Raw genomic sequence first — 26,428 nt, 5'->3', positions numbered from 1 at the left:
ATCTCCAGGAGTTGGTGATGGACAGGAAATCCTGGCGTGCTGCAGTCCATCGGGTCGCAAGGATTTGGACCCGACTGAGCCACCGAACTAAACTTAACAAGGCACCTGACATTTACTGTTCAGCCCCAGGCAAGGACCGGAAACCCGGAATAAGTGAGCCGCCCCCCGTGGCCCCGCCTCCTCTGCGCTGTCATCCAATCACGTCTGGCCCGCCGTCCGCATTTCCGGCGCCGACTTCCGGCGGCGGCGGCGGTGGTTCTGCGGTAGGACTAGCCAGCACCCCACGCCATGGGGTCTCCAAACGCTGGGCCGGCGGAGCTGGGCTTCGTGGAGGCGGCGCCGTCGTGGCGGCTGCGCAGCGAGCAGTTCCCCAGCAAGGTGGGCGGCCGGCCGGCGTGGCTAAGTGCGGCCGGGCTGCCCGGGCCCCCGGAGCTGGCCTGCCCGCTGTGTGGCCGCCCGATGGCCTTCCTGCTGCAGGTGTACGCGCCGCTGCCAGGCCGCGCCGATGCCTTCCACCGCTGTCTTTTCCTCTTCTGCTGCCGGACGCCGCCGTGCTGCTGCGGCCTGCGCGGTGAGTGGCCGCATCCTCTGCTCGGGGTCGGACCCCGGAAGCCACCCGGCCTCCCCCGTACCCCACCGGCTTCTCCCCCACGGAAACCGCCCGGTCTCCCCCGTACCCCGCCGGCCTCTCCCCGCTGGAACCCCGCGAGCACTTGCGGGGGTGGGGGCGTCCCGCGTGCTCACTCACTCCTAGCCGCCAGCCTTCTGTTTAATTAGTAGGTAATAGGTGTGGTAGGTTACTTTCAGGTAATAGAAATCGTCACTTTTCGGAAAAGTGGATCCCAACAGGTTTTTCATGTTTCTGTAGTCTGACTTTACCTATTATTCTTGTTAATTTGAATAAACTGTAAGAGCGTACTTAGTTGTGTGAACTGTAGAAGTTTCTCATTCTTTTCTCCGTTTCCAAAAAATAAGCTCTTTGCACGGGAAAACTGTCTTCAGTTTTTCTTTTTAAAAAATGAATGTCTTTTTCAGTCTAGTGTGAAGGCTCAAATACTTGAATTGCTGTATTGTTTTATTTAAATCATTCATTAACAGTTCTCCTGTCCCCTTAGTTTTCAGAAATCAGCTGCCCAGGAGAAATGACTTCTACTCCTATGAGCCACCTTCTGAGGATCCTCCGTCACAGACAGGAGAGTCTGTGTATCTCCAGCTCAAGTCTGGTGCACATCTCTGCAGAGTTTGTGGCTGTTCAGGCCCCAAAAGATGCTCCAGATGTCACAAGGCACATTACTGCAGTAAGGAGCATCAGAGTCTGGACTGGCGATTAGGACATAAGCAGGCTTGTGCGCAGACAGGTCAGTCAATTCTTTTTTTATTTTTAAATATCAGCTCAATTTCCTTGTGTCTATAGGCCAGATCTTTCATTTTGAGGATAAAGGTTAACATTAGAAAAGGTGTAATAATTTTCAGAATTTTGGTTAACTAGTGACATAAACACCTTTATGAAGAAGGAGCTGTGAGTTCTCACCCACTCACATCCCAACCATGCTTTAATATAGTCATTTAATGCATGAGTCATAATCTAAAATGCTGGAGCTACGTATGTTAGTTTCTAAGGAAAACTGTTACAACATGGAATACATTTCAGAAAAAGGAAATTATTTGATTTTCAAAACTAAATGATCACTAATGATGCTAGTTACCTTTTTTGTTTCAGATAATTTGGACAGTACAGTTCCAGATCACAACTTCCTTTTTCCAGAATTTGAAATTGTAATAGAAACAGAAGATGAGATTATGCCTGAAGTTGTGGAAAGAGATGATGAATCAGAGATTATAGGAAGCATGGGTAAGGAATCTGTTTCAAAACTTATTCATTAAGTGAGTGAATATAATACTTGAAAGAAAGGGCTCGATATGCCAAGAAAAGAAGCACTGAGCAACTCACTTGGGAGGCTTCAACCTGTACTTTTCAAATACTGCCTCATTTGAAGATAGCCTTTCTGTACTTCCCTCCTTGGCATATATAACATATATTTTGATTGCTATGAAGTGTCGCAGGGTGTATTCCAGTTGGTCAGTTGGGTGGGACTGCACAAGATGCTGGAAACTTGGAAAGTTTATCTTGTTCCAAGATTTGTTTCTCAAATTGAGATGATGTACATAAGAGTACCTTGCAGTGTTTGGTGGGTGGCAGGCGCCCTCTTACCTGGCAAGTTTCAGATTCATGATTCTGTCAGTTACTTCACGGTGGTCATGTGCTAGAGCAGTGCCTGTGCTGAGACTCGGTAGGAGCCAGCATTTCTCCAACACATACTCTGTTGTACAGCTCATACCGTGGGCCTTCTGTGCATGATCTCACTGAGATTTTCCCATCAGAACAATACATTGAAAGCAGTACCTCATTTTGCAGTAAGGAATTTGAGATTCTGGGTATAACTTATTTGGGCATATAACTGACGACAGTTAAGTTTTAGAACTGGAGTTTGAGCTCACATCTTGCTGACTTTAGAACTTGATCTCTTCACCACCACAGAATGTAGATTTTTAGAATCTAGATTAAAGTTTACATTAGAATGTCAGCTTTCTGGCTTATAGTTCACATGCAGGATATCAGAAATACCCTCTGAGTTACAAAGAGTCTTGCCTGTTCAGGACAGGGTGATTCAGGTAGCTGGAATTCCAGAGGTGAGTGTGAAAGTGTGAGCTGACAGGTCCAGTGAGCCTGTGATGACAGAATGAGCGTACCAGCTGGGAAAGGAGAGATGGGGCAGGAAAAAAAATGTAAATAAGAGTTCAGACAAGTGAAGGACAGTAGGAATTAGAAGGGCTCGTGATTTGGGAGTATCCTTTTCAGTGCTGGGTACAGCAGTCCTGAACCTGGGACTTGGAGTCTATTCTTAATTTGAAGGTTTAAGGAAAAGCTCTTTAAAGAACCAACAGAATAATAATGCTTCATGGAGTACCTGGAAAGTCAGGTAGTCTTAAAGCACAGATGTTAATAAACCAAAACAGGAAAACCCTGTGAAAACATCAGGCCTTCAGTGTCTGATTTAACACTAAGTTGGTTGCTTAAAAACTGGCTTTCCTTGGCATGTGTTTATTGTCAAGACATGTGGGTTATTCCTGTTGCCATAACAGTAATGTTAATGATTTTTCAGGTGAAGCACATGAGGAAGAATTGGAATCCATGGCAAAACATGAATCTAAGGAAGATAAAATTTTCCAGAAGTTTAAAACTAAAATATCCCTTGAACCAGAACAGGTAAAATGGAACTCATATAGCTCCTTCTTCTGTTCTTTTCAAGTGGTGTCCGGGTGTGAATCTTGAGTTGGGAATTCCCTGGTGGTTTGGTGGTTAGGACTCTGCACTCCCACTACTGGGGGCCCAGGTTCGATCCCTGGTTGGGGGACTAAGATCCCAAAAGCCATGGTGTGCGCCACACCCCCCCCCCCCCCCAAAAAAAAAGAAAAAACACCACACCTGTGTAGAAGTAACTTTTTCTAATAAAGTTAGTCTCTTGTCTGTAGGATTCCTTCACACAGGGGTCCATATGGAAAGGTGTTTGCAGTGCTGATCCTTTTCATAGTTATGGGAAGACTAAAGGCTACATTGTGTATCATATAGTCATTTTCTAAAACCATCAGCAATCAGAGATAAACATCTTTTGTTGCCTGTAATACATGGAGTTTAGACACTAATGGCAAGACAGAAAGGAAATTTTTGCACATTTTTCCAACAGGGACCTTTGACTTATAAAAATTAACCTGACACATTAGTAGAGAAATCACTGGCTTTGTCAAAAGAATAATGGGTTTTGGTGTGAGGATTCCTAGCTCCTTGAGTTACATTTTGGCCTTCTGATGTAGTTGTATCTACAGTGTAGGGAGAAAAAAAGAGTGGTTTTGAGGATTAAGGTAGACTATAGACTTACAGTAAGTGTTCAGCAAATGTTTCCCTTTGCCTGTTTTCTTCCATTGACTTTATTCCTTTAATTTCCCTCACCATAAATATAAACCGCTAAAGACTCTGCGGAATTCCCATAAGCCAGTCACTAGAGCAAATAAATACTCAGGGGCTTATAGGAAGAATAGATCTAGGTTCTCAATACTGAGAAGGTGGTCTTTAGCAATGCCTATTTATTTTTTAACAAGAAGCATCTAGGAACATCACTCAGTTGTTACGTAAGATCTTATTATAGTGAAATTTACTTCTGTTGTATTTAAAACAGTGTGTCTCACTTGGTATTTTGGCAACTAAGGTTCCTTATCTGTGTGAAGGTAAGCAGAGACACTGGGTTGCATTTTATATTCACAACCTGGTAATGGGGAAATAGAATTGTTGTTAGTCTCTTCACAAAATAGCCATAGAATTCAGTCTAATCATAGTCATCTAAGAAAAATACTTTTGATAACCTGACTCAGATGAGCTGAAAGCATCACTTTGAAGATACTGAGGCAGGCATTAATGGTGCCCAGTATGTATGTGCCAGGGAGTGGGGGAGGGGCAGACAGGAAACTGGTTTTCAGATGAGCGTTTCATCAATTGTCAGAGTATGTACAAAGTTTCTGGAGATGATCTTCAGGTCACATGAGATGCTGGTGATTTAAATGGATCCTAATTGATTTTAGATTCTCAGATATGGCAGAGGGATTGCCCCGCTCTGGATCTCCGGTAAAAATATCCCTCAAGAAAAGGATATTCCAGGTTGCCCCTGTGGTGCTAAGAGATTATTTGAATTCCAGGTAAGATCTTAAAAAGGAATATTTTAGTATATATGTACCTATTAAATATTAAAAGATTTTGCCAAAGTAATTTATGTGCAAGAGTTCCTAGGAGTACTATGTATAGAAGATGCCCTTTAAGGACAATTAGTAGTTTCTGCACCACCTTACAGTATGTTCCAAGGAGGGAATTATCCTTTACTGGTTAATCTGGAAGTTATTTCTGCCTCTAATTTGTTTGCTTTTTCTGAGATTTATCAGTTCACTAGTTTGTAGGCATTATCTGTTGACTGACTTCTGCAGTAGTGAGGATTTAAATGTCACTTATGCCACCTGGACCATCCCTTGCTTCCCAGTGTGGTTATATCGTTATTTTTAGTGCCTCTGTTGTTACCTTTGTAATTTAAAATGATGTAGCTTCAGTCTTTGTGAGAGGAGTGTTTTAGAACCCTTGCTCTGTTTGGTCTTGGTTTGTGGATTTGTTAGAACAAATGAATGTAATCATTAAGATAAAATTTTTCTTGCTGAAAAGAGATTATTAGCATCAGAATCCATTTGGGTTGGGTGGAAACAACTCTTGAACTGTCGATTCACTAACATTATAAAGTCATAGTTGTTTCTTACGGTTGAAAGGGTAATTTGAGGACTGACCCAAAACAGACTGGCTCTTGGTGCGTGACGCCCTCAGTGAGCTCGGGGCACGGCAGTCTGCCAGCAATGGGGCAGTGCTGCCTCGGACTCACTCCCAGGAGACCACGGCTCCTCAGACTCCTTCTAGTCTAAGCGAATACGTCAGTAGATTGTCTTTTTGTATTCTACTACGGTACTGTTTCTTCAGAGTCACAGTAATGGCATCTGCTATTCGGGTTGTAAATAGCACAAAATAAAAGTTGCCCAAATAGAAGCCTCTGCCTATTTTTGTGGCATTATTATTAATAAAAAATAATTAGATTAACAGCCAAGTTAAACAGATCAGCCAGTCTTACACTTGGGAACTTCTTTCTCAGATAAAAGGACACCAGATATAAAGAGGGGCTTTAAAGAAACACAGAGCTGCAAAGTATTTTTAGATTGTTAGTAAGTTACCAGTGTCATGTCTGCAACCTTGCTGTAGAATGTGGAGACTGAGAGCTGAGCGATCAGGGTCCCTACAGTCGCCCTGGCAGGGAAGATCTGGTCTGTTGAAAACTGTGTGTGCGCCTCGCCTCCAAGGAGAGCTCTGACTGTGCCACCCTTTTCTCAGGTCATGCCTCAGCTGCTCAACTACCTGAAGGCGGACAGACTGGGCAGGAGCGTCGACTGGGGCGTCCTGGCCGTCTTCACCTGCGCTGAAAGCTGTGAACTGGGCACTGGCTACGCAGAGGAGTTTGTTTGGAAGCAGGATGTAACAGACGCAGCCTAAAGACAATGGTGTAAAGCCTTAAAATATTCATAATCTCTTCTACCTTGCAGTTCCATTTCTAGAACTTTATCCTAAGGAAACAGTTGTATCAGGGATACACAAAGATGTTTCAGGTGTTGTTTACATTGTCTGAATGCTAGACAAAAATGTCCAGTGGCAGGGAATTCAATAAATTCTGGTGTATCTATCTAGCAGAAGGCTATGATCTTAATGATACAGACCTATATGCAGATCAAATAAAATACACAGTATCATCTATAATACCATACCATCTATAATACCATGATAGATGGTATTCATAGTGTGAAGTTTTTGTAAAAATATACATGTGTATGTGTATCAAAAAATTGGAAAGATACTAGATGTGAACAGTGGAACCAAGAACTTTTTACTTATATTTAAAATTAATTTTTTACTTTTGACATACTTAAAAAGAACTAAGATCTTTGTACTTACATTTCTTTTTACAATAAAAGTGGATTATGTGCCTAATTAAGTCAAACTATCATTCACAGCATTTTCCCCCTAAAATTTGCAAAACTTAAGAGAAAAATATTTGGGTAAAACCCCAGGAGACATGTATAATAATCAGGTGATTGTCACAGGCTCTAGTTTACATGGAAGCCCAGAATGTGAGAAAATCCTGAACCCTATTCAATAATTGGACTTCCCTGGTGGCTCAGATGGTAAAGTGTCTGCCTACGATGTTGGAGACCTGGATTCGATCCCTGGGTCGAGATGATCCCCTGGAGAAGGAAATGGCAACCCACTCCAGTACTCTTGCCTGGAAAACCATTCACTAATCACTAACCAGTCACTAATTAGTATGATGAATGGGATACCCACTAATTCTGAAAGCAACAGTTAGCAGGATCAGAAAAACCAGTCGATTTGTGATCAGAAGAGCTGACTTTGAAAAGCTCTACCTCAAAACTGGCCTTGGTCAGCCAGTGGCACTACTTACAGACTGCAGACTGAAAGGCAAGAGTGATGGTCTTCTCTTTCCATCTGCCTGTCTCATAGCACTGCCCATGTGGCAGGTAAACCCAAGTAATGATTTGGAATCAACCACTGGAATTTCTCTGGGTTGGGCCTCAGAGACTGTTGGGCCTAAGGGAGGCCCTGAACAGGCTTTCAGATGAGGGATATTCTGTTTACACAAGTGGTTCTTAAGTCAGTGCTAAGGCTCCTTCCCACCCCAAGCAATATGCACTTCCAGTGAGATAATTCCCAGTTCTGTTAGCAGCAGTGAAGCCTGCCCAGCACTAAGGCAAACCTGAAGAGACATCGCTGTTGATCACTGCTTGCAGACCAACAGCTAATTCTGGTTAACGGCCCTGTCAACCCTGAAATGCACTGCTGCCATAAACACAACTTAGAATGGCGTAATGTCACTTGGTAATGTCACTGACTTGATCACTTCATTATACTTTTATATCAGGAAGTCCTAGCCTTTTACTCGGTATCATATGTATAGCAGTGTTACTACTGTAGTGGTATTAATTGCTCAGTCGTGTCTGACTCTGCAACCCCATGTACTGTAGCCTGCCAGGCTCCTGTCCATGAAATTCTCCAGGTAAGAATATTGGAGTGGGTAGCCATCCCCTTCTCCAGGGGATCTTCCCAACCCTAGGATCAGACCCAGGTCTCCCGCATTGCTGGCGGATTCCTCACCGTCTTGAGCCACCAGGTGTGTATGAGTATGTAATTCATACAAAGATGTGTATATAAAACAGCTACATGTAGCACTATATGGGAAACTGCAGTATGGAATCCCATGGAGAGATTGTTAAATGCAACTTTCAGAGGGAGAGAAGAGCGTTACCAGTCCTGAAGCTAGAAGTGCTAAGTCAGTGAGAATCACCCATAAAGGGGACATAGCCTGTGGCTACTAAGAGACAATATGGCTAGAGTCACACACTTAGCAGGAAGCTCACTGGAGAACTCATCTAGTGGGACCTTCATAGTCCAAACTGTAACTCGGATGTAAGTTTGCCAAAATAGGACAGCACCCTGACTGCTAAGGACTTTTTAAGTGAATTCACTATGGTCTATTTGGAGACATCCCTGGATGTCTACATAGACATTCTTGCAGGCAGGTGTGTGGTAATCAGCCAAGCAATCCTTTAGGTGTATATTCCTGCCACAGACTGGAGATGACAGTTCACAGGGCATTTCCACTTGGACACAGACATCCAAATCACAGCACTGACTTGGCAGCCATGTCCAAAAAAAGCAACTAGTTGAAATAACTAAAAAATTTTAAAACTTAGATTAAAAAAGTAACTCAGTTGTCTCTAGAAATGTGAAGACACATTTAAAAACCTTAATGTTGACCATGAAATTATTGATGCAAGACACAGCAACTGCTCCTGCAGAGGATATCAAACTGCCAAACCATGTGCTCCACCATCCCCCCAAACCTTGGCTTGGCCTGGACGCCCGCCGCCTGACCAGGCAGCTTACCCCACTGTAGAGAGCAGAGCATCTACCTCTCCTTATTTCAGATACTGAGTGCTGGTCTCAGCCTTCAACAATTCAGATTTTAGTGAAGAAAAAAACGTTTCAGTGCTTTTGATAATCATATTGGTGGTAGTACTGTTATTCTAACTCATCATCCCATGTGTCTTAACAATTAAGGGTTCTCAGCATAAAATACTTAATACAGAGCTGATGGGGGGACACATGCATACCTGTGGCTGATTCATGAATTTAAAAAAAATACAAAGCTGACTAAAAGCCCTATAGTCTGGACTGCATGTTTTAATATGAACTCATGAGGCATTTTTATCTTGAGAAGTTTTAAAGGGAAAGAAGTAAGCACTTATCCTGCTATGTGAAGTATATGACTATAAAAACAGTTTTCCAACAAGTAATGAAAACGTGATTAAAATTTCATCTTTTGCAACCTAATGAATTAATGGATCAATGAGGAGACAATCAGACATTCAATTCCTAAAACCACTACTGACAGTCTCTACAAAGGGATCAAGCCTTCAGATGCAGCCACCCACCTGCAGGACACAGAACAGCGGCGTGCTGACTGCAAGACACTGCCAGCCAAACAAGCCTGTAAGTTTCCTTAAGTGAGATGGCGGGGAACTCCAGGAATAAAACAGACATTAAAAACATACCAATTTATTAAAATGGAAGACTAATCAATATTGGTGTTTGGTAATTAAAAGGATAATGGTTATGGGAGTGTGTGTCTGGACTGAACCATAGTAAGGAGCTTCTGGGATGTTTTGCAAGGTTCTGGGTGTGGCTGCTGGGGTGTCTGCCTCTGGAATAATATGTTATGCGAAATGTGTATTGGGTTTCCTGTGTGTGCTGCATTTTACAACTGTAACTTTAAGAGTTCAGTCAAGTGATTGGAAACACATATATCAACAATAATTTTAAAGTATTCTGACAAATACCATTAATAAGAAACTATAAAATACTTAGGAATTAACTTTTATGAAATGTAAAAGCCCTAAATAAAAAAATTATGAAACTTTACTGAAGAACCTAAGAGAAGACCTACATGTGAGGAGACAATTCTTTCTTGGATAGAAGGAGATACTATTGGAATGATGTCTTTCGGATGAATTCATACATTACTGACATCACTAATGACTTCTTCTGGACTATAATCTGGTATGGGTCTATTAAAACCTAGGATGTATAACTTCTTTAATACAGTGACTCCTAGGAATGTTGTTACAGAAACACCTGTACTCACCACAAGTACACATAAAAGGACGTTCCCTGCTGCACTGTTTATAATAGTGAAACACCACAGATAACATAAATGATTGTAATTCAGGAGATGGTTAAATACATAAAGGTATGTAAGAGATGATATGACACCATTGAGTTCCATGTCATGGAAGTATGTCTGTCATGCAAATATGTGTATGATATAGTGACTACAAAAAAGAGGCTATAAAATCAAACATGTGCTTTACTGTATTCTCCAAATATGGAGAAAACCACCCCCAAGGGAAAGAATTGAACAGAAGACAGCTGAGGAGACACCAGTCTGTAGTTAACCAGGGAAAATAGAAGAGAAAGGAAGGAAGAAACTCACCTTTCTAATTATATACCTCTGAGCTGCTGAAAAATAATTTACAATTAAAAAGAAAATCACACACATCACATATGATGAAACCCCAGAACTTATACATGTTAACCTGATATTTATGAGCACAACAGACACCCATCCATTAGTCTATTGGACTACCCCAGTTCTAACCATGAAGGCCTTTGGCTTAGAACCCATGTTTGCCACTTACCTGCTCTATAACCTGGGGCAGATCCCCAGGTGGGACCTAGCTTGCCTGCCTTGTATAAGAGCAACAAAACCTGATTATAGGTTTGTGAGAATTAAGGTATGTGGGAAATAGAAGGTGCTCAATATATAGGATGTAATAAACACATTTTGTGAGCAACTGTAAATTTTCACAGTTCTGCCCTTTTCACTGCAACAATGAAATGTTGACTGAAGCAAGCAAGCAAACACACTGAAATGGTTTCAGGGATTGTATCTAAAATACAATTTTTTTAACAGTATGATCACATGAATCTTACAAAGTTTCATTTACAACATCAATCTAACACTTTTATAAACAGCATTTATTGTACAGAGTACTCTGAAGGAAGAAAAATATGTACACCATTTGTTTTCATTAATACATTTCTATTCTGTCCTGCAATACTGAAAAGGCGGAATGTGTCTGGCACAAAAATAACCCTCAGGAGTTACAAATTAGAAAACAACACTTTTAAAAAAGAGTTTTACTTTTCTGGTAGAAATATAAAACTGTGGTTTATGGGGAAGAAATTAGACAAAATAAAGTCCAATCAATTGCTGAGGTGGCTTTAACACTTAGTTCTGTCCCTTAAACCAACTTGTCAACAGCAGTAAGTGTTTAAAATCTAAATATAAATAACAGGCAGCACTGCCCTATAGCAGCACAGTCTGAGCCACTTACAGGGGTGCTCCGGTGTTCTCTGTGCAGAAACGACACCCCTTATGGCACCCCATGGGGGCACACGTGGAGGGGCGCCTCACCTGTTGCCGCCCCCTACAACCAGACGTCCATCCGCCACCACATGGGCCGTCACAACACCACTGAGTGTACCAAAACTGACTGTTTAAAAAAAACAAGTGGGTGGGGGAGGCAGGAGTACACAGCAGCATTACGTTGTCTTCCTGAAACCCTTCAGAATAGGGTAGATGTTCTCAAAGGCTTCATAAATTTCTGCTCTGACTTTAGCACCTACGAAGACAAGTAGAGTAGAAAAGAGTCTGAAATGGCATTTCTTAACAAAACCACAAAAGCGCAGTTCTCTCCATATCCAGTAAGACAGATGCAGGCATTAAAACAGTAACAATGGAATCCCTTGTCACAATCCTATTTTTGTTTTTAAAGTGGTATTTTCTTCATTTGACTTTAAAAAAAAATTACCAAAGCAACAATACAGATGACTCCACCTTCCATGCCTACAGTCTGCCCATGTGACAGCTGTTGGTCTCTGCACCAGGTCAGAGCCCAGCAGGGCAGCAGTTGAGAGTGACAGGAGTCTTATTCTCTCAATTGCCGCTTTCAAACAAGCTCTTTTGAATCTTCCTTTGTTGAGGCAAAATGATAATGCTGAGGAAAACCAAAGTTTTAGGCAATGGTACCCAACTTAAACCACCATCTGTTATGCAATCTAATGCTCACCTCCACCCCTCCCCACCAAGGTGATGCTTCAACTGAAGGATCAGCAAGGCTGTGACCTGACTCCTCAGCTCCCCGCCTCTGGTGGACGTTTCCCATCAGTGTTGGGAAGAGAGAAAAGGGGCAAGGCTTCTCTGCCAAGTCACTACTTAAATGTCCCAACACTGTGATATTACTTCTAAGTACTGAGAAAATACCATTCTCGACACTTTCAAAAGTGCAACCACTACTTTCTGTTACAACTTACCTGTTAATACAACTTTTCCAGAAACAAAAATAAGGAGAACAATTCTCGGTTTGATCATTCTGTAGATTAAACCAGGAAATAACTCTGGCTCATAACTAGAAGGAAAATAGCAAAAACAGTTTAAATTGACAGCTGCTCATGCCTTTAGAAAATATGAGGACCTGAACAAGGGAAAGCACCGGCTTAGCCACAAACTAATGATGGGGTGAAGCCCAATTCTGCAAGCAGTATTTGGCCAGTGAGGCTGACCTGTCACTAGCACGTAAAGACCAACTAATTCTGTTTTGAATGAACCTGGATTTCCTGACATAAGAACAAAAGTTTTATAAATATGTTCTGTAGTTTCTGATCTTTATCAAGTTTCATTCTGGACAAGTTTATATCAACTTAAAAGAGCCCAGTAATTATCCATCTATAAGATCTGCCAGTCACACAGTTCATTTTCTAATCATTCACATCTCATCTCCTTAAAGTGAAATACCTTCTAGCTGCCACGTTTGCTCAAGCAATTTAACCAAAGTGACAGAAAAGATACTGGTTGGAGACTGAACCTTGCCCCGTGTTATCTGACTAACTGCACTATTGGTATAGTTTTGTTCTAATCCTAGTAATCTCATTTTGTTAGATTGAAAATAGGATGTATGACTGTGTCTAACTTACTGGAAAATTCAAGGCAGGCTTCTCTGAGGAAGGGAGATGCTGGGATGCATACATGAAATGCCAGTGGGAGTTTCTTAGGTAAAAAGTGACAGAAGAGTGTGCCAGGGATAAAAGTGGGATGTGCAAGGGCCCTGGTGCAAGAGGGGCATGATAAGCCATGGGGCTACTGTGAGCAGAGAGGCTGGAGAGGTGGTCAGGGACCACCTGCCTTTGAAGTCTTCTTCAGGAAGTAGAACAAAAGACTCAACTGGGGGAAAAATTGATACAAGAGGTTGTGTGTTTTATTTATTCATTTAAAATGCATTTATTGAGCAATAAAATGATGAAACATACAGAAGGGAATCAATTTCATGCCAGTAAAGGGGAGTTTTGGGTGTCACTGAGTTATAAGATAGAGAAGTAGGAGGCTGGTGAGAATAGTAGGTATTACCAAAGAAATCAGGAAGACACTTCAACAATAAACACACCTATCAGTGTATCATTTGTTCTTACATACTAATTATTTTGCTTAAGTTTTATCACGAACAATGTTTAAATAGATTATAAATTAAAATTGTTGCCAAAAGCAACCACCATGTATTTCAGACTTACCTACTGAACTGTTGGTGGGTAAGCACAAGGCCTTCTAACCTTATAGGGAACTTCACATCACAGCTCCCCACCATGTTCTGAATCTTGAAGTCCAAGAACTTAGCTGGAAAACCCAATTTCTGTACCACTCTGGCATATTTTCTTGCTGCTAGTCTAGACTGTTCTTCACTAGGAAAGAAAAAGTGAGCTATTCATACTCAAAGACAGCTAACACAATTATTTAGATGAGTAACTTTCCCACGTCCTTGACAGAAAACTGTAGACCTACCAAAATGAATACCTTTCAATTCACCAAATTATTGATAGCCCCAGATTTGATGGATATGAAGTATAATATCAGCATCACCATTATCATTAATATTGCTGTATTTAAGCCCACAAATTTCTACTGAGATAAAAACCAACAAGCGTCATTTTGATAGGAAAATACTGATGAGATTTATACTCAAAGAATGCATACATGAATTCCTCTTTTATGTCATGTCTTTCTTTATCCATTCCTAGAACTTATTTGTTGGATAAAATATGACTTAGCAGTGCAGGGCTTATGTAACAAAAGCAGAATGAAAGCAGTAACATCACTGTTGACAAAAGGCTCTCAAGTGCAGGGTCACTAATGACAAAAATCTGGCATGCACACATGCTAAACTGTACAGAAATAACATCAGAACACACATCCTAAACTAATGCCTATTTTTAAGAAAATGAAGCTACCACTGTCTAAGGTGATGAGAATCAACTACTTTAATAAGAAAGCAACAACACTGTATTAAAGTAGTAGCCTAACATCTAGATACCATGACACAGCCATTTCTCCGTAACACGCAGACCAGGACAATGAACTCCTTTAAACCCACCTCTTGGCTCCTGTGCACACCATCTTCCCAGAACTGAATATCAGTGCAGTGGTCCGGGGCTCTCTTATTCTCATGATTACAGCAGCGAAACGCTAAAACAGCCAGGGACAACAGTTAATGAGGTCAGACTGCTGACTTCCATCAGGAAAACTACACAACAACAAAGAACAACCCAAATAACGAGAAGGACCTGGTACTGAGACAGTTATAACACCTGTCATGTGCTTCCTTATAGGACTCCCTTCCATCGCCACGTGGCACACACACTTTTGCATAGGAAACAAACATGTAAACTGTGATGACAGAGGCAGCTGGACCGAGATTTTTGTATTCTGTCATGCACATCCCAACAACTACAGATAAATAATATTTGCAAAACTTTAACTATAAATTTTGTTTTATTAATGATTTTTTAGGCAAATCAACTTACAAACCTTTCCACCTCCAGAAGGAATAAATCAGATTACAAGCATATCAACACACAGTGAAGTCCCCGATCCCGTAGACTTTTAGAAACTGCTCTGATATATTGGCATTTATATAAATGCAATGGCCTCTCTAAAAAATGTAATATCTGCTACCTAATTACACACAAAAAAATTCACATATTTCTTTTTTTTTTTTTACATATTTCTAATGAAGATGACTCTGACAAGTTAGACAGCTTTAACAATTTTAATTTAAAAACTACCGTCTGTCTTCCTTCTAACTTTACCACCATGTAAAAATGCTAGCATTATATTCTAGTCTATACAAGTCCCAGGAAATGTCTAATTATTTTGCATTTCCTAAATTCCTTCTATAATTTTTTACATTTCCTAAATTCCTTTAACCAGTTTTACTGGTTGGATAACTACTATCATTTCATTAGGAAAAAAATACGTAAAATTATGTATTCAACTTAATAAAATTATGATAGACAAAAGGTTAATTCTTATAAGGCTACACTCATATGGATTTGCCATGTGCATTAGGCTGCTATCTTAAAATCTGAAAATTTGTAGCTATTTTCTTCTTAATCTTTTTATTATTAAAAAAAGACTGGGCAGTTATACAAAGGTAGAAAAATAACTTAAACTTCCTTGTACTTATTATCCAACTTTAACAATTACTAGTTTTTGGCTAATCTTGTCTCATGCATATACCCCTTTCCCAATTCTCCAACTGGATTATTCTGAAGTAAATTCCAAGTAGCCTGGCATTCTATTCTATATAGTTTTCAAAACATAAATGGGATCACACTACATATTTTGTTCAGTAACTTCACATGATCCCCTTACAATAAGTATATTAAACTTCATCCTGTGGATTGCTATATTCTTACAGTCTCTTACTTGGCAGTTATTCAATAAAAATGCTACATATTTTGCTTCAAATTCTTGTTTTGTTGGTGTCAACAAACAAACACAACATATTCTTTTTAACCTAGAGACCTTTCAAGAAAATTCTATTATCACTATGGTTTGATACATTACAACTGTTCTGACCTTGGGATTATATTCAGCATTTCGGGCACGAAGTGCAATGGTCTTTAGGTCAAGTTTACAACCAAGATTCACTGTGGATACAATATTTCTGTAAGAAATTGGAAAAGAAAGCATGATTATTTACTGTTAATTATCTAAAAAACACAATCTTTCCTAATTTTTTTAAACAAATTTTTAATTGCTGACATTAAGTGTTTAAACAAGCACCAAACACCATGCCAGCATAATACATAGATAACCTCACTTAGTACTTACAATACACTATGAAGTAATGACTATTAATACTGCCATCTTCAGATGAAGAAACTGCTCTGTATACACATGGCTCCTAAATGAGGTATGACTTTTTCACTTCTTTCAAAATAAGTATCTCGGACAAACAAAAATTCAATTATCTCTGACAAAGGAAGGAAACCTGCCTTTTCCTCCGATTAACTGTAAGTAGATCAAGAAAACCAGACATCGATATTTATTATGTAGGTCCAATGAACTCTTTTGCCTTTCTCTTCTCCTCTCTTTGGGGGCCCCCACCCTGCCCTCTACTCCCCCTGATGTCAGGGGGTGACCGATATTCTGGAGCAGCGCCTCCATAACTTTGTGCTACAGCGCCTGCACCTCACAGCATGGCAGGCGGGAGACAAAAACTCCCTTTTCATTTTTTAATATTCTTATACATGTTTTCTTCTAATCAATTTTATATACACAAGTTCATATAACTTTAACTATTTACTTCATAGAATCGGTAGCAACATCTCTACTATCCTTTCTGATTTTAGTACTCTGAGTCTTCACTTTTTGTTAGTCTAACTAAATGTTGATTTTTCTCAAAAAACCAATCTTTTGTTTCATTGATTTTCTCTATGGTTTTCTTTTTCTCTATTTTATTTCTCTCTCCTCTAATCTTCATTATTTCCTTCTTTCTTACAGCTTTGGGTTTAGTTTGCTCTCTTTCTAATTGTACTGTTACTGCTTTGAAATATTTCTTATTTTTTAATGTGATCATTTACAGATACAAATTTCACCCTTAGTTCAGTATTTGCTGCATCCCAAATATGTTTTGTGCTCCATCAGGCTTCCATTAAGTCTATCAAGCTTCTCTGCCCATGGAATTTTCCAAGCAAGAATATGGGAGTGGGTTGCATTTCTTACTCCACAGGATCTTCCCGACCCAGGGATCCAACCACATCTCTTGCGCCTCTTGCATTGGCAGGCAATTCTTTATACTACTAGCGCCACCTGGGAAGCCCTATATAGTATTTTCATTTTCATTTGTCTTAACTATTTTCTAACTGCCTCTGTGATCTCTGATCCACTGGCTGTTTAAAAATATGTTATTTAATTTCACAATTCTGTGAATTTCTTGGGATGCTTTGTGGAATACCAGAAATATTAAGGTGCTGGCAAGAAATAAACACCCCATCTGAACTGGGTACAAATTACAACTTAAACCAAAGGTGCAAACTTAAATGGGCATAGGAGCCAGGTAACTGTGCAAGACAATAGCATATGGTGCTTACAAAGGTGAACTAATAAGTGCTTATCTTTCTAAAATCATTAAAATTATTTTGTTTTTTTAACTTGTTTTGGATCAAACAAACACCAAGGGCAAGATTTAGGTCTCTGTGTAACAGTCATGATCCATGATTAAACATTACTTAGTTCTAAAAATGATTTGGAATAACTTGCATGAAAACTGGGTGATGTATTTACTACAAACAACCCTTCATGTGGTTATAAGCTTCCTAAAGGCAAAAGCTATATACTTCTTAGTGACAGATATGAGGATATCTGTTTTTCAGGGAGGAGAAATTTTCCCTACCTGTCCCCCTAACCCCCTTTTCTGTTACATACAGGACCCATTTCACACAGGTAGAAAAATCCATTTAGGGCAAGAACAGCCATCCTCAGCTGGTGGGAAGGATATAACTCCTCAAAGATTTATATGCAGCCCTTATAATAAACAATGAAGAAAAACAAGGACCACTATGAATGATGATGATTCTGTGACTCTGCAATTAATCTTTCCAAAGGCTTAAAATATCACAAGGGAGGGACACTACATAAGGCTTGATCTGGTTAATCAGCTACAGCGAAATGTCAACAACAATAATGCAATCCAAACTGGACTTCACTGGCCCAAGCATACAAGCACAGCTACCAAATTTCTGAAGATGTCCTGAGAGACCTTTACTGGGGGCACTGACTCGCTAAGATAGCTTTCCTTCCCTTCTCAAGTAAGATAAGGCAAGTTTTGATGCACGATCACCAAGAATACCACACAAATAAGTCAATCCATCTGAGAACAAAGAATAGCAGCGAAGTTGCAGAGGGGGGTCCCTCCAGGGCAGGGACAGGACACGCAAGGAGAACTCACTGCAGCTGCGGCACGATCCCGGAGCTCTCTGAGGCTGGCGTGGCAGGGGTGATGGGGGTCATGGGGGTCATGGGGGAGGGATACAGGGGAGTGGTGCCCGGCAAGGGTGCAGTTGTAAGAGTCTGTGAGTGGAAGAGCTGTGGGGTCTGGCCCGAGGGCCCCTGGGTTGCCTGCTGGGACGTCGACTGCTGGACGGCTGCCACTGCCGCCTGCTGCTGCTGCTGCTGCTGCTGCTGCTGCTGCTGCTGCTGCTGCTGCCGTTGCTGCTCCTCCAAAAGAGACAGACTGTTGGTGTTCTGAATAGGCTGTGGAGTCAATCCCGTGCCGTAAGGCATCATTGGACTAAAGATGGGGATTCCAGGAGTCATGGCACCCTGTGGACAGTTAGAGAACAATGGGTTAGGCTGGCTGGTGTCTAGTGTCTGCAGAACTTGGCTGGTAGAACTGCAGGTGAGATGTGCAAAGACAGGCACCATCCAAGAACAAATGGGGCTATTAAGCTGTCATCTCACACACATCACTTTCTTCTTCACCGTAGCATAGTAGGTAAGAGCTTAGGATGTGGAAGTAGACCTAGGTGTGAAATTCAACGAATAACACGTGAGAAGTTAGGAAGATGCTTAACCCTTCAGGCTCTAGAGGATAACAATGGTCTAAGACTTTGAAAAAATTGAGGATTTCTATTCTTTGAAAGATACCATTAAAAAAATTAAAAATTAAGCCACAGATTAGGAGAAAACATCTACCATACATACATCTGAGAAAGAACTTATATCCAGAATAAAGGACAATCAAAATGCAATAAAAGATGAACAAACAGACCAATAAAAAATGGGCAAAAGAAGTGAAGGACATTTTACAAATGAAGAAACATAAACAGTTAATAAGCAGTTGACAAAATGCTCAAGATTGTAAGTTAACAGGAAAATGCTTTTACTTTTAGACTCAAGTGAAAACAGAAGTGCTGGTGAGGGTGTGGAGCAATGAGAACTCTCACACACTGCTGGTGGGACTTGAGAACACGCAGGGTACTTTCTTATAAAGTTAAACACACACTTACAAAATGACCCAGCAATCCCACTCCTAAGTATCTACCCAAGAGAAATAAAAACATAGCAGACATGAAGAATATACACATACAGCACCTTTATTCATAATTGCTTCTACCTAGAAACAGCCCTAATGTCAGAAACTGAAAAACAAACTGTGGTACATCCACACAAGAGAGCCACTTGGCAATAAAAAGGGATTTGCTGATATATGCAAACCTTATGCTGGGCTAAGATGACAGGCACACAATAAGCACATACCGACTGGTATGACGCCACCTGCACGATATTCTAGCGTAGACAAAACTATCTCTAAGTCTAGAAAGTGGATCAGCTGTTGCTTGGGGCCAGGGGACTAACTGTAAAGGGGCAGAGGGGGATTTTTAGGCTAACTGAAATGTTCCAGAACTTTCACAGGTGCATACACTTATCAAAACACACATTTAAAATGGGTATTTTTATTTAACAGAAGTTATTTAAAAATTTTAAAAGCAGATATGTTATTTGGAACCTTAAACATAAAAAGGAAAAGATAAAGCTACAAAATAATTAGGTTATTTCAGAAATCAAACACTCTATAATCACTCAGACCACTTTCATAAATGTTTATCAAAAGATTAAGTCTTATAGACAAATATATATTTTAGCTTCCAAACTTCCCAAATTAAATGCTATCACGCCTATTAAAAATCTAAAAGAAATTCTCAATGAAATAAAGAAGACTTAAAAAAATGTAAGTCCATTTTCAACAACAGATGGCTTAATTCCCTTCCTTCCCCTATACAATATCTCTAACAATGCAGATTCTGTCCTATATGCACCCTCCCTCCAGTTGCATTACCTGAGGGGAGGCCAGGCCCTGGGCATAAGGTGGGAGGCTGTTGTTCTGATCCATGATGTTCACCTTCTTGGCAAATCAAAAACCTTTGGACTGGAAATTGCCTCAGCATTCAGTCTTTTCCTAGAGCATCCCCAGCACACGCTTCTTGGTGACTTCCTCAGGTCTATGGGTTATCTTCGTGCACACCAAGGAACAGTGGCGTTGCTTTGAAAAGACCTGAAGTTTAATGTAAGAACACAGGTAAGCCATACAGCCTCATAAAGCCGTTTCATGGTTATGCAAAAACAAATTTAAAAACCCAGTCAAGATATTCTGGAATCCATTTCCTTTTACCTCACAAAGCTGAAATCTTATTCCTTCCATGTTTTTCATGACTGCGTGCAAAATAGTCAACAGGACAAAAACTGTTTTTTTATGTGTTCAATTTATAGTCTTATAATGTTAAATGTTAAGGTACATAACCAGCATTCAAAACTTTTGGGGGAAAAATATCCAAGGGAAATGAATTCCTAAGGAAACTGTCATATCTGAGTAGAAATTATTATGCACTGTATACATGGTACTATTAGGCTGAATTTAAGTTTTTAAATATTTCATTCAGTTTTCTATCCTCTATAATGTCTTGGGCATTAAGTTTAATAAATTTTGAATTGTATCCAATACACTTTAGCGTGATCATTTATTGAGAAACTACCTTAAATAACATACTGTGATAGAAGCTGTACCGACATAAAAATAAAACATCATGTTTTTATATATGTAATACCTTTACTTCTTCAGAGCACACGAATACCAATATGCCTGTACCTGGCTTTCCTTAAATCACCTCTTTACTAGCTACACATTTGAAATTCCTTTTAGGTTAAAGAACCGAGTGACTAATGAAAGACCTTCTATTCAGTTTAGCTCATATGGACTCCTATTGTGCTCAAGGTTGCTGTGAGAACTGACTGATTCAAACAGGACTGATTAATACCTTAAGAACAGCATCCAGTTATAACACAGTAAGCACAAGATAAATGTCAGCTATTACTATTAGATTTCAGTCTAAATGTTACCAATCTAGTAAGATATTCTCACACAGAACATATAAATCTTAAAGTTACAAATTATAAGTCAAAGATGCACATGTACCTCAAGCACGTACTTGTATAAAAAAGCACTCAGAATCTGGCAGTGACTCTGAAGACAAACGACTCCGAAGACTATATATCCTACATACCCATCAGTGGAAAGCAGACCAAACACAGAGAAAGCTGCTTCCGAAAACAGACATATAAGAAAATTACACTCTTTTGGACACTGTTATTCTATTACAACAACAGAGTGCTGCAAATATAAAAATTAAGAGGAGATATATAGATATAGATATAGATATAGTCCCTGGCATCAAAGAGTTCAATTTGTATAGGATATGCAAGTAATCACTGCAAAACTTAAGTGTTATAATAGCAGATACATACTATGCTAAGCCCCTTGAGTGAAGAAACCAGGAATATATGTTTTTGCAATCTCTATACTTAGTACAGTGTCTGACATATAATATGTTGATGATGAATGAATGCATGCTTTCCTTTAGTAGCTAGGTCATGTCCAACTCTTTTGCAACCATATGGACTATATAGTCCACCAAGCTTCTCTGTCCATGGGATCTTCCAGGCAAGAATACTGGACTGGGTTGCCACTTCCTTCTCCAGAGGATCTTCCCAACCCAGGTATTGAATTGGTGCCTCCTGCAACTGCAGGTGGAGTCCTTACTACTGAGCCACCCGGGAGGCCCCAAATGAATGCATACATGCTAGAGAAAACAAAGGCAATGTTAACTGCCAAGTGTTCAGAAGAGTATGTTTATAAAGCAAGGAATATCTAACTTGGGTCTAGCAAGGTGAGTAGGAATTTACATTCAGCATTTCAGGTAGAAGGTCAAGCACAAAGAGACAAAAATTGAAAGAGCATGCAAGCAACAAACTAAGCATGACTGCATGGAATGTTCCTGCAGGGGATGAGACAGCAAATGTAAGTGGGGTCACGTTATATTACATAAGCAACACAAGCAGTGACAAGGTTTGGAAGTGCACCATGAGTATATGTACTGTGGCAAGAGTATGAATGAACTCTAAGAGAGAAAACTGGAGGCTGGAAGTTCGGTTTAAGAGTCACTGCTATGGTTAAGGCAAGAGATAATGAGGGCAGGATTGAAACCACTCATTTATACTAACAGATTGATCCAGAAACTGGTGGCTCCTGACTCCGTTCTGCAAACTAAAACTAGAGAAAAAATCTGAGGAAGTTGTTGAGGCCTAATGTTACCATTGTTTAGAGCTCATCTCTAATTCGAAGTGATGGTACTGACCATTTTTCCTCCCCTGTGTCCTTAAAGCCGCACAGTTATTACTGCACTAACTTATCCCCAGAAAAGAGAGTTGTTTGCAGCATCTCCTCATCATTTGGTAACTGAAGCGTCAAATTTTATATTTCGGGGAGATAATCACTGATAAGGGAAAAGAATCAATAAATACTGCATAGTCTCCTCATGTCTGCCGAGGAGATTATTCTCAATCAAGAATAATCTTTTCAGAGACGCCTACCTAAGTATTACATGCGAAAACCACACTGTCCAGGGCCTAGACTGGGACACCTTTGTATTTGTGTATTATGCTCTAACGTGCCTGAAGTCTCCGGCCTCTGAAAAAAACGTTAAAAAGGCTCAAGCTCAACTTTATTATAAAACTACCCCTGTTGGTAGCAAAACAGGTGAGCACAGGCCAGGGTGAATATGCCTTTCAATAAAGACAATTAAGGGATGGCAGGGTCCTGGATGAGCGGGACTGTGCTGCCTCAGGCCCCACCAGCACCCTGCGCCCGCGCTCGTACCGGGAAGCCGCTCTCGAACCACCGCAGAGACCGCCGGGCGGGAACCACGGCCGGGACAGGCCGAAGGGGCGGCAGCACGAGCCAGAGGAACGGCCCCCGCGGTCTCCGGATCCATTCCGTGCCTCTCCGCTCCACCACCCCCAGGAAGTCGTTGCAGTGACCACTCTGCAGTAATTCTCAGAGAGAAGCTAACAGGGTGGTTACCTGGAGTCACTGCAGAGACGACTACCGGTCGGAGAAAACGAAGTTCTGCACCCAGCGGCCCAGGCGCCCGCCACGGCGACCCTTCCCGATCCCACAGGACTCCGGGCGCGCGTTGATAACGTCACTTCCGCCAGTTTCACCCTCTACTTTAGCAAGCTGCCCACGAGGGGCGCCGGCGGTGGTTAAGTGTGGGCGCCGTGTGACTTCCTCTGACTCCCTTGGATACTCGACTTTAGAGAAACAAGAGGCGGGGCGGAGCGCTTCTGGCTTCCGGGAGAGGCCACCCTGCCAGAAAATGTTGATTGGTCGCTGCTGGATGTAGACAAGATATTGATTTTTAAATATTTACTGTTTAAACCAACTAGCGGTGTGACATTGAGCAAGTCACCAGACTGCTCCACCTCAGGTTCTTCGTGTATAGGATGGAATGGTAATAGGGCTTGTCCTCTAAGAACAGTGTGAGAAGAATTAAGGAAATGCATGAACAGTGCCTGGTGCGCGGTAAGCGGTGTTCGCTATTCTCAAACATGTGGAATGATTTAAAAAAGAAAAAACCAGATGGCATGCTGCCATCTTATGTAGTCTTTTCACATTTGTCACAAGAACTATAGGTAAAGTTAAATCCCAGAGGACCTCTCCGATGGTTCAGTTCAGTTTAGTCGCTCAGTCGTGTCAGACTCTTTGTGACTCCCTGGACTGCAGCACGCCCGGCTTTCCGGTCCATCACCAACTCCCAGAGCTTGCTCAGACTCACATTCATCGAGTCGGTGATGCCAACCAACCATCTCATCCTCAGTCGTCCCGTACTCCTCCTGCCTTCAATCTTTCCCAGCATCAGGGTCTTTCCCAATGAGTCAGTTCTTTGCATCAGGTGGCCAAAGGATTGGAGCTTCAGCATCAGTCATTCCAATGAATAGTCAAGACTGATTTCCTTTAGGATTGACAGGTTTAAGCTCCTTGCAGTCCAGGGGACTCTCTAGAGTCTTCTCCAGCACAAGAGTTCAAAAGCATCAATTCTTGTTCAAAAGCATCAATTCTTTGGCGCTCGGCTTTCTTTATAGTCCAACTCTCACATCCATACATGATTACTGGAAAAACCATAGCTTTGACTAGACAGACCTTTGTTGGCAAAGTAATGTCTCTGCTTTTTAATATGCTGTCTAGGTGGGTCATAGTTTTTCTTCCAAGGAGCAAGCATCTTTGAATTTCTTGGCTGCAGTCACCATCTGCAGTGATTTTGGAGCCCAAGAAAATAAAGTCTGTCACTGTTTCCATTGTTTCCCCATCTATTTGCCATGAAGTGATGGCACCAGATGCCATGATCTTAAGGTTTTTGAATGTTGAGTTTTAAGCCAGCTTTTTCACTCTCCTCTTTCACTTTCATCAAGAGGCTCTTCAGTTCCTCTGCACTTTCTGCCATAAGGGTGGTGGTATCTGCATATCTGAGGCTATTGATATTTCTCCCAGCAATCTTGATTCCAGCTTGTGCTTCATCCAGCCTGGCATTTCACATGATGTAGTCTGCACATAAGTTAAATAAGCAGGGTGACAACATACAACCCTGACATACTCTTTTCCCTATTTGGAACCAGTTCATTGTTTCATGTCCGGTTCTAACTGTTGCTTCTTAACCTGTACACAGATTTCTCAGGAGGCAGGGAAGTTGGTCTGCTATTCTTATCTCTTTAGGAATTTTCCAGTTTGTTGTGATCCACACGGTCAAAGGCTTTGGCCTAGATAATAAAGTATAAATAAATGTTTTTCTGGAAATTTATTGCTTTTTCGATGATCCAGTGGATTTTGGGAATTTGATCTCTGCCTTTTCTAAATCTAGCTTGAACATCTGGAAGTTCTCAGTTCAAGTACTATTGAAGCCAAACTTGGAGAATTTTGAGCATTACTTTATTAGTGTGTGAGATGAGTGTAATTGTGCAGTAGTTTGAACACTCTTTGGCATTGCCTTTCTTTGGGATTGGAATGAAAACTGACCTTTTCCAGTCCTGTGGCCACTGCTGAGTTTTCCAAATTTGCTGGCATATTGAGTGCAGCACTTTCACAGCAGCATCTTTTAGGACTTGAAGTAGCTCAGCTGGAATTCCATCACCTCCACTAGCTTTGTCCGTAGTGATGCTTCTTAAGACCCACTTGACTTCACATTCCAGGATGTCTGGCTCTAGGTGAGTGATCACACCATTGTGGTTATCTGGGTCATAAAGATCTTTTTTTGTATAGTTCTCCTGTGTATTCTTGCCACCTTTTCTTAATATCTTCTGCTTCTGTTAGGTCCATACCGTTTCTGTCCTTTATTATGCCCATCTTTGCATGAAATGTTCCCTTGGTATCTCTAATATCCTACGGTTCATTTAGGCATAATCACAGGTTGTAATGCTTGTTAGCTTGCTTCCTTTGTACTTCACATAATCAATGAGGTTGTGTGCTCCTTAAGGATAGGAAAGATTTTACAGAATTTTTGTATCCAAGACAGTACCTGAATAAATACAATACTTCTCTGTCCATAACCATCAAAGAAAACCCTTTCTTTTACCCTTTGTTTACAGTAAAGTATAGGAAAAGTTTTAATTAAAAAAAGTACTTTTCAAAACTCTTTTTCTGCTTCCAGAATTGCATGTATATATCAGGTAGTCCATTCTATATTAGTCAAAGGCTTGCTTGTTTTTTTAATTAACACTTTTAAATTGTAAAATATGATATTCACATAAAGTATGTAGACATGTATACAGATTAATAGATGGTATTAAATCAAGTAAGGGCAGTACAGGAACCAAGAACTTCCAGATGTACAAGCTGGATTTAGAAAAGGCAGAGGTACCAGAGATCAAATGGCCAACATCCGTTGGATCATAGAGAAAGCAAGGGAATTCCAGAAAAACATCTACTTCTGCTTCATTGACTTCGCTAAAGCCTTTGACTGTGTGGATCACAACAAACAATGGAAAATTCTTAAAGAGATGGGAATACCAGACCAGCTTATCTATCACCTGAAAAACTTGTATGCAGGTCAAGAAGCAACAGAACCAGACATGGAACAATGGACGGGTTCAAAATTGGGAAAGGAGTACATCAAGGCCGTACACTGTCACCCTGCTTATTTAACTTATATGCAGAGTACATCATGCAATATGTGGGGCTGGATGAACCTCAAGCTGGAATCAGGATTTCCTGGAGAAATATCAACAACCTCATATATGCAGATGATACCACTCTAATGGCAGAAAGCAAAGAGGAACTAAAGAGCCTCTTGATGAGGATGAAAGAGGAGAGTGAAAAAGCTGGCTTAAAACTCAACATTCAGAAAATGAAGATCATGGCATCCGATCCCATCACTTCATGGCAAATAGATGGGGAAAAAGTGGAGACAGTGACAGATTTGATCTTCTTGGGCTCC

General features: G+C 40.8%; 2 protein-coding genes across 3 annotated transcripts; one reads left to right on the top strand and one right to left on the bottom strand.

Moving 5' to 3' along the window:
• The first annotated feature begins 252 nt into the window (after nucleotides 1-252).
• Nucleotides 253-6,179, top strand: PDCD2 (programmed cell death 2). Its single transcript, XM_061130062.1, has 6 exons — nucleotides 253-571; nucleotides 1,116-1,358; nucleotides 1,721-1,852; nucleotides 3,165-3,268; nucleotides 4,636-4,749; nucleotides 5,972-6,179. Exons 1-6 carry the CDS (start codon nucleotides 289-291, stop codon nucleotides 6,128-6,130), a joined length of 1,035 nt encoding a protein of 344 aa, XP_060986045.1. The 5' UTR covers nucleotides 253-288; the 3' UTR covers nucleotides 6,131-6,179.
• Nucleotides 6,180-10,726: 4,547 nt separating this feature from the next.
• TBP (TATA-box binding protein) lies at nucleotides 10,727-23,226 on the bottom strand. Of its 2 annotated transcripts, none has more exons than XM_061130063.1 (8): nucleotides 23,023-23,226; nucleotides 19,945-20,160; nucleotides 18,055-18,428; nucleotides 15,681-15,768; nucleotides 14,194-14,285; nucleotides 13,337-13,504; nucleotides 12,086-12,180; nucleotides 10,727-11,394 (listed from the first exon to the last, which is right to left on the bottom strand). In XM_061130063.1, exons 2-8 carry the CDS (start codon nucleotides 19,996-19,998, stop codon nucleotides 11,315-11,317), a joined length of 951 nt encoding a protein of 316 aa, XP_060986046.1. In that variant the 5' UTR covers nucleotides 19,999-20,160; nucleotides 23,023-23,226; the 3' UTR covers nucleotides 10,727-11,314. The 2 variants fall into 2 exon arrangements, with proteins under 2 accessions (XP_060986046.1, XP_060986047.1); XM_061130064.1 differs by lacking the exon at nucleotides 23,023-23,226 and adding an exon at nucleotides 22,819-23,007.
• Nucleotides 23,227-26,428: the final 3,202 nt, after the last annotated feature.

This window comes from Dama dama, chromosome 26, assembly GCF_033118175.1.
Source record: "Dama dama isolate Ldn47 chromosome 26, ASM3311817v1, whole genome shotgun sequence".
Lineage (NCBI taxonomy): Eukaryota > Metazoa > Chordata > Mammalia > Artiodactyla > Cervidae > Dama > Dama dama.
The sequence above is the reverse complement of the archived record's forward strand: the minus strand, read 5'-3'. Positions and strand labels throughout refer to the sequence as shown.

What these genes read in the sequence shown, in the direction of transcription:
- TBP (XM_061130063.1), bottom strand. Translation starts at nt 19,998, where the DNA reads ATGGATCAGAACAACAGCCTCCCACCTTATGCCCAGGGCCTGGCCTCC. An exon ending in AGGGCCTGGCCTCCCCTCAG is followed by an intron (nt 18,429 to 19,944) that starts GTAATGCAACTG and finishes AACTGTCCACAG; the next exon opens with GGTGCCATGACTCCTGGAAT. An exon ending in GTGTGCACAGGAGCCAAGAG is followed by an intron (nt 13,505 to 14,193) that starts GTGGGTTTAAAG and finishes TTTCTTTCCTAG; the next exon opens with TGAAGAACAGTCTAGACTAG.
- PDCD2 (XM_061130062.1), top strand. Translation starts at nt 289, where the DNA reads ATGGGGTCTCCAAACGCTGGGCCGGCGGAGCTGGGCTTCGTGGAGGCG. An exon ending in GTGCTGCTGCGGCCTGCGCG is followed by an intron (nt 572 to 1,115) that starts GTGAGTGGCCGC and finishes CTGTCCCCTTAG; the next exon opens with TTTTCAGAAATCAGCTGCCC. An exon ending in AGAGATTATAGGAAGCATGG is followed by an intron (nt 1,853 to 3,164) that starts GTAAGGAATCTG and finishes ATGATTTTTCAG; the next exon opens with GTGAAGCACATGAGGAAGAA.